The 7,076-nt window shown below is 48.1% G+C and overlaps 1 protein-coding gene across 3 annotated transcripts in view; it reads left to right on the top strand.

Moving 5' to 3' along the window:
- The first annotated feature begins 639 nt into the window (after nt 1–639).
- KLHDC4 (kelch domain containing 4) overlaps nt 640–7,076 on the top strand; it is a 28,649-nt gene continuing 22,212 nt past the window's right edge. The window contains exons 1-4 of one of the 3 annotated variants that reach the window (XM_065641166.1): nt 640–829; nt 2,723–2,814; nt 4,701–4,779; nt 5,710–5,808. In XM_065641166.1, coding sequence (XP_065497238.1) covers nt 731–829; nt 2,723–2,814; nt 4,701–4,779; nt 5,710–5,808 — 369 coding nt within the window. In that variant the 5' untranslated portion in view covers nt 640–730. Of the gene's footprint in view, nt 830–2,722; nt 2,815–4,700; nt 4,780–5,709; nt 5,809–6,603; nt 6,682–7,076 lie in introns of those variants that run through there. The other 2 variants (XM_065641168.1, XM_065641169.1) reach the window with 2 other exon arrangements.

Genomic DNA, 7,076 nt, shown 5'->3' with positions numbered 1-7,076 from the left:
CATGTAAAAACCAAATCATCGTTATTCCTTCTCCACCACCAAGGGAAAAAAGCTGCCCAGCATCTCCTCGCAGTGCCCACCGTTTTCTTTGGCTTTCCACCACCTCAGGTCTCTGAGACTGGCCCGAATAAACCCCATTTCCAAAGCTTTGCAGCTGAAAATGAGAACGCTTGCACAACACCCCCAAGCCCTGAGGTATTCGGCCCGTGGTTCATTTTTATTTCTACACGAGGCCTCCTCCAGCTCTGCCTCACACCACAGGTGTCTCCTGAGCCCTTGCCTTGGCCAGGAGGGGCCATTTTGTGTGAGGGGAGGGGGCCATTTTGTGGGTTCCACGGGCTCCTCAGGGCAGGAATAAATAGGAACGTGTGTCAAGTCGGGGTCTGGACCCAGGGTGGGTGTCAGGCGGTGCGTGGAGCCGCCTTAAGGCCTGTCCCCGGCCCGGCGGGGCTCACGGGGCCGGGCCGGGCCAGCCCCGGCCCGCAGCGATCCCTGAGCCCCGGCCTGGAGCGGGGCAGCCGCGGGAGGGAGGCGCGGGTACCGGCTGCACCGAGCCCGCCAGGCCCGCAGAGGGCCCCCGCGGCCGCGCAGCTCCGCCGAGAGGCGGCCCGCGGCCTGCAAGCCCCGGGCCAAAGCGGGCGCCGCTGCCCGCCCCTCGGTGCGCCCGCGGCGGCCAGCGCGGCGCGGCCAGCGCGGTGCTCCCCGCGCGGCCTAGCTCGGCCTTACGGCCATGGGGAAGAAAGGGAAGCGGGAGAAGAAGGGGAAGGGGGCCGAGAAGACGGCCGCGAAGATGGAGAGGAAGGTGTCCCGCAGAGCCAGGAAGGAGGAGGTGAGTGGGGGGCACGGGGGGCTCCGGGAGCCCCGGCCCGCGGGGTCTGGGCCTCCTCGGGGGCGCTGCGGCGCTGCCTTGGGCCCTCGGGGCGTTTTGTGAAAAGGGACCTGGAGGGAAAACTGTCGCCGGGGGCACGGGGGGGTCGGAGACAGGGCTATTTCACGTCGAAAGGAGTCTATCCAAACACAAGTGGTTATAATATACTTTGGTGAAGTGCCTTGGGTGAAGAGAAGCTGCTAAATTAATGTATACTGTGATTAAGTTACAAAAGGCGTACCCATCAGTAACCAATGGACATGATAAATGCTTTCTGACCACCTGCAAAACGAGGGGATGTTTTTCAAGTTTTAGATCCTTCTGCATGAGAAGAGGGAGACAGAAGATTAAGTGATACATTGTTTAGAAGCAGAGGGCATAGTTTATATTTCACTAATATTTAATAGATGTATTGTAAGCGAGAAGCTAAACAATGATAACTAACATCATCAATTACAGATGTATGTCAAAATTAAAAAAAAATTGTAATGCACATGTAATAATTATGTGAATATAAGCAACACAGGAGCATCCAGGCTTTGGAGCCCTTATGGAGGATGATCCCCAGAGCTCCCTGGCACTGAGAAAATAAAGAATGCCGCTGAACAGTATCATTGACTCTGCTGTTAAGTTTATTTCTCCATTTTGTGGGTGCCCGCCGGTCATCACCCTTGTACCCCAAGATGTGCAGGCGCAGGGAGCTTGAGGTCAGTGCACATCTCGTGAAAGTTTTAGGGTTAGTGTTAGAGCAGTTCTGGTGAAAAAGCATTGCTTGAGCTCATGCTTGTGCACTCGGGGAAGAGAATAAATGAAAACTGCTACCAGGCAGACTTTTGCCATGTTGCTGACAAGGTGGGAGCAGCATGTGACAATGGGTGTAAAAGGACAAGAAAACGCAGTTTAAGGGTCCTGCTTGCTTTCCTTCTCTCCCGTACTTGTCTTCTGGTCTTAAAAGCAAATGAAAATGTTTGTTTAACTCGTTCCTAGAGTGGGTGCTTGTATTTAGGCCTGGAAACAGTTGCCTGTCCCTGGTCAAAACATGATGTTCCTGGTCAAAACATGATGTTCCTAGCGTAATGCGAAACTTAAATAATGGGAAAGATACCAGTATATATTGATACCGTCTGTAGGGAAAGTTGATGCCATGCTGCAGGGGCAAAATCCCCAGATTTTGGAAATCTCTGCTTTGACCACACTATGGTAATGCAGTTACCGAGGGAGAAAGGTTAACTGAAGGGAGGTGAGGAGCAATGGGGGTGTAGGAGAGACTGGGAATCAGAAACTCCCTCTACCTGCAGTCCCACTTCTGCCCTTGCAACTCGCTGTATCTGCAACGTGGAGGCAGATTTTGTTTTTAATTGACAGAAGCCAAAAGGGAATAAAAACATGTACAGGTTTCTCTCCAACTAAGGTATGAACTGGGAATAAAAAAATTTCCAGTTCCATTTATGCATTTTTCTGTTGCAGACAAAAAAGAGGGCTGGCTGGATTGTAGCACATATTCGTTCATCATTTTGTTAAGGCTCAAATGATTTGTGTTCACTTGCTGATTTGCACAGTATTTCTGCTGTGGGAATAGCAGGTGTGCACTAAACTTTGCATATCACATCACTTTGCATATCATCCCTTTAGGACTCTTCTGAGCAACTTATTAGTGTTTTAGGGGAGACCAATGTTTAAAGCCTATGTGGAAGTACTCGGCATCCGTTTCTTGTAGTTGAATGTAGGGAACCTAAATAGACAATTTAAAAAAAAAAAAAGAAAAGGAAATTGTGAGAGTGAATGCTGGTTTCATGTGGTGTGTGTGTGGCTCTGTGCATGTCAAGGAACTCATGTCTGGCTTTATATTTTCAGGAGGACCTTGAAGCCCTGATAGCAGAATTCCAGAGTTTAGATGCTAAAAAGACCCAAGTAATTGAGACATCCTGCCCACCTCCCTCGCCCAGGTAAGAGATTGTATCAGGCTTTGACTAGCGCTTATATAGAAGTTGATGGTGCTTTTAAGGACATTTATTTGTGTCAAGTTATTTCCTGAAAGTGGAAGGCATAATATCTGGCTTAGCTGATATCTAGAGTTAATTTTATAATCTGGTGTATTAATATAATATCTTAATATCTTTGTCAATGGTCTGCACAAGGGAGTCAGTGCACCCTCAGTAAGTTTGCAGATAACACCAGGTTGGGTGAAAGAGGACAGAAAGGCTCTACAGAGGGGCTGGATCAATGGGCCAATTGTCTGAGGTCCAACAAGGCCAAGGGCCGGCTCCTGCACTTGGGTCTCAACAATCCCATGGATGCTGCAGGCTTGGGGAAGAGCGGCTGGAAAGCCCCCCTGGTGGAAAAGGACCTGGGGGTGTTGGTGACAGCGGCTGAACATGAGCCAGCGTGTGCCCAGGTGGCCAAAAAGGCCAACAGCGTCCTGGCTTGTATCAGGAATAGTGTGGCCAGCAGGACCAGGGCAGAGACCGTCCCCTGTACTGGACGCTGGGGAGGCCGAACCTCAAATCCTGGGGTCAGTTTTGGGCCCCTCACACCAAGAAAGCCCTTGAGGTGCTGGAATGAGTTCAGAGAAGGGAACGGAGCTGGGGAAGGGGCTGGAGCACAAGTGTGATGGGAGCAGCTGAGGGAGCTGGGGGTTCAGCCTGGAGAACAGGAGCTGAGGAGAGACCTTCTGATCTCTGACCTGCCTGAAAGGAGCTTGGAGCCAGGGGGGTCGGGCTCCGCTCCCCAGGAACAAGCGCCAGGACCAGAGGAAACGGCCTCAAGTTGCGCCAGGGGAGGTTGAGGTTGGATCTGGGGAACAATTTCTTCCTGGAAAGGGCTGTGGGGCATTGGAACAGGCTGCCCAGGGCAGTGGTGGAGTCACCATCCCTGGAGGGGTTGAACAGACGCGGAGATGAGGTTCTTGGTGACGTAGTTTAGAGGTGGACTTGGCAGTTTTGGGTTAACAGTCGGACTTGATGATCTTGAGGGTCTTTTCCAACCAAAATGATTCTATGATTTTAGATCGAATCCCTGGTTCAAAAAGGAACCAAAGCTTTTTTTGGCCATAAAATCCACTTTTTAATCATCCCATCAGCATACTGAAAGGAGGCAAAGCAGGGTTAGATTGCAGGGCTTTGAGGAAGAATAAAAGTTAAAAGAAAGTTTTGGATTCAGACTCAAAAGCTGAAAGGACTTAAGAGGCAAAAGGACCTATCATGAAATACAAGACACCACGAAGTGTAGGCTTGGGGTCCACGTACTTCTAGGTTCTGTATTTGTCTTTCCTGTGGCTTGTTAAATAAATGCCTTTCTCTGTGATACCTGTTTTTCTCCCTGTGTAATGGGACAGGTCAATATGGTGCTGGTGATCTCACAGTGGTCAGTTAGTTCCCCCTTGGGAGTGCAAAACATTTTGGTGGTGCGTAGATGAGCAATGACCAGTGGTGACTGCAGAATAACAATGCAGAAAAGTTGATCCGAGACAGCCCAGTTCTACCCATAGTTATTTGCCCTCATAAAACTAATTTTTTGTTCTTGACACACCAGCATTAAAATTCAAGAGCTCACGTCAAAAGGCATGTTAAATGACAGTGTAACGTGTGCTCCTAAAATAGGAGATTTCAGACAGTGTGAAATTAATCTTGCTGGAAGTTTTTAAGAAGTTCATTTCTTCGAGGAGTTTTTAGCCCTGGGGTGAATATCACAGCCGAGTAATTTGGCAGATGATGGAGAGACCTTTGTGGCCAGAGGGCAGAGGTGCTAGTGCTAGCTGAGTTAAAAGCTGCAAGCTTCTGAGTTTTACAGGACTCTTATGCTTCTGTTTTGGCTATTCCTCTTTCTTTTGCAGGCTGAACGGCTCCCTCTCTGCTCACCCTGAGAAAGACGAATTGATCCTTTTTGGAGGTGAATATTTCAATGGCCAAAAAGTAATGTATACTTCCATTTTTTTTTTCTTCTTTATTCTACTCTCTCACTGCCTTTTACTGTAATTTGCATGAGTCTCATTTGAAGTGAAATTCAAGGCAGCAGTCATAAAATATGTATTTGTCCCTGAATGAGAGCAAAGTAGCCTTTTAATTCTGCCTTGATACTGTCTCATGCCTGAAGAGTTGGCAGGAAGGAGACATGCTAGAACCCATTAAGGAGTCAGAGTGATTGTCTCAGCATCAATATTTCAGGGCTTCATAATTTCTCCAGACTTAATTGTAGCCATATCTGCCCCTCATTTCTGATAACTATTGAAGAATCTCTATCTTCCACTTTTCAAAACAAGGCACTTCTGCAGTTTTGCTGCTGGCAGAGCATTGCCTGCCTGGAAGATGTGTATGGTAGCAAATATTTGCAAGTAGGCACTCTTGTTACTGAATTTCTGCAAGTGTTTCTTATGCTCCCGGAGACAAACTAGTCTTTATGACCCTCAGAAGTTGTACATACTGTAGTGTGAAAACTCAAGCCTGCCAATGATGTTTGGCTGCCTGAAGATCACCCAGTGTGACAGGCTAAACTAATCCTGTTTGTTTCACTACCTCAAGCTGTTTCTGTCTCTGAAGTTGAGCTGCAGTCCATGCATGTCTGTGTTAAGCTCCAACTTCTTAAGTCCTCACGTGTCCAACTATCACAGGCTTAACCAAGGGTTTGGTAAAGAACAGTCCAGTCCAGAGGTTCGCTAAAAAAGCTCCTGGCTCCCCGGCCAGTGGAGGAGGTTGTTGTCCTCCTACCTTGCCTGATGAGGCAAAGCTGGTGCTGTGCGTCTTCTCCTCCAAACTCACAGATAACCCTCAGGGGTGCCTGTGCGTGGACAGACTGACCCTGTCCCATGGAAAGCTGTGGTGATGTGTATTTTCTCTTTCTAACAGACGTACCTGTATAACGAACTGTATGTTTACAACATCCGAAAGAACAGCTGGTCTAAAGTAGAGATCCCCAACCCACCACCACGGCGATGTGCTCACCAGGTAACATACTGGTGCCAGGGAAGCAATTGGGATGTTCTAACACTGTGCTAAAGATGGATGGGAGTTGAATTTTTTTTTTTTTTTTTTCCCTCCTGAGGGTTTCTGGCTTCTCTGCATTCTCCTTGTCATGGTGTCATTACACCTCTTGTACTGAAAGCCTGTCCAAGGTGCTCTTCCAATCGTTGTGGAATGATGATTTGGGATTAGAAGAGCATCATCATCATAGAATCGTTTTGAAACTCAACCCCAGCTCCACTGGGGTTGTATCTGTTGGGTTCACAGGACTCACAGGCTCTTTGGAAGATGAGCTGTCTTGCTGCATTATATAGAAACCAGCTCAACCATCCATAATCCCAGGATGGCACCGAATTGATGGTCAGATATAACTTAGCATTTGACCGAAGTGCCATGAGTGGAGTTGCTGTGCGTGATTATTTCCTTAACGCTCACAGACCTACAATGACCTGCCAGCACTGACGGTGTGTGTCCTGCCTTTGGGTTGCTATTTTTTTTTTTTTCCCTTGGCAGATGGGCTGTTTTTCTACTGTCTGCAAAGGCAATAGACAAGGTTGTCTGAATTTTCTCTGGGATATCATGACAGTCTGGAATTCACCTCTCTGGTGCCCATGTCATTAAGGTCACTGACTGGTGATGATGCAGGATTTGAGTTTGTTTACTTCATGTGAACACCTACCCATTAGAAACTGGACCAAAGACTTGTATTTTTTGCAGGTCTTTCGCCCTCGCAAGCTGTCTGATAGATTATTTACCTGTCGCAGCAAGTGGCTGGGTGACTGGTATGTGTCAAAAACTGCCAGACAGGATGTGAATGTTATTTTCCTACCCATGGCCAAAGCTCTTTAGAGCTTCCTGGTAAGATCCAATAACCTGGTTAGGTTCATAGCTTACACCTAAATACCAGTCTTGCTCTGAGTTGTGTGTCCTTTCTCGAATTAAAAGGGTCCGACTTAGTTTTTGGGCTACTTCCTGGTGCCTTAAATAGAACTCTATTTCAGAGGCCAAATTCTGCAAGGAGACCATGAATTCCAAAGCTTGTTTCCCTGGGTGAAAAGGAGGTTGCTGTGCGGGTGTGGAGCTGAGAGGTGCTTGTCTGGTGCTGGATGCCAGCAGGTGGCTGTCGAGCAGCTGAATCTGAGCTGAGCAGACAGCCTCGCATTGGGGAGCTGCAACTGGGTTACAACAGCAGGAAAATCAGAAACCCAGCTGAGGAGTCCTGCTTCAACAATGTTTTTTGTCTGATAATTAAT

This window comes from Caloenas nicobarica, chromosome 9, assembly GCF_036013445.1.
Source record: "Caloenas nicobarica isolate bCalNic1 chromosome 9, bCalNic1.hap1, whole genome shotgun sequence".
Lineage (NCBI taxonomy): Eukaryota > Metazoa > Chordata > Aves > Columbiformes > Columbidae > Caloenas > Caloenas nicobarica.
This window is presented reverse-complemented; position numbering and strand designations above follow the sequence as displayed.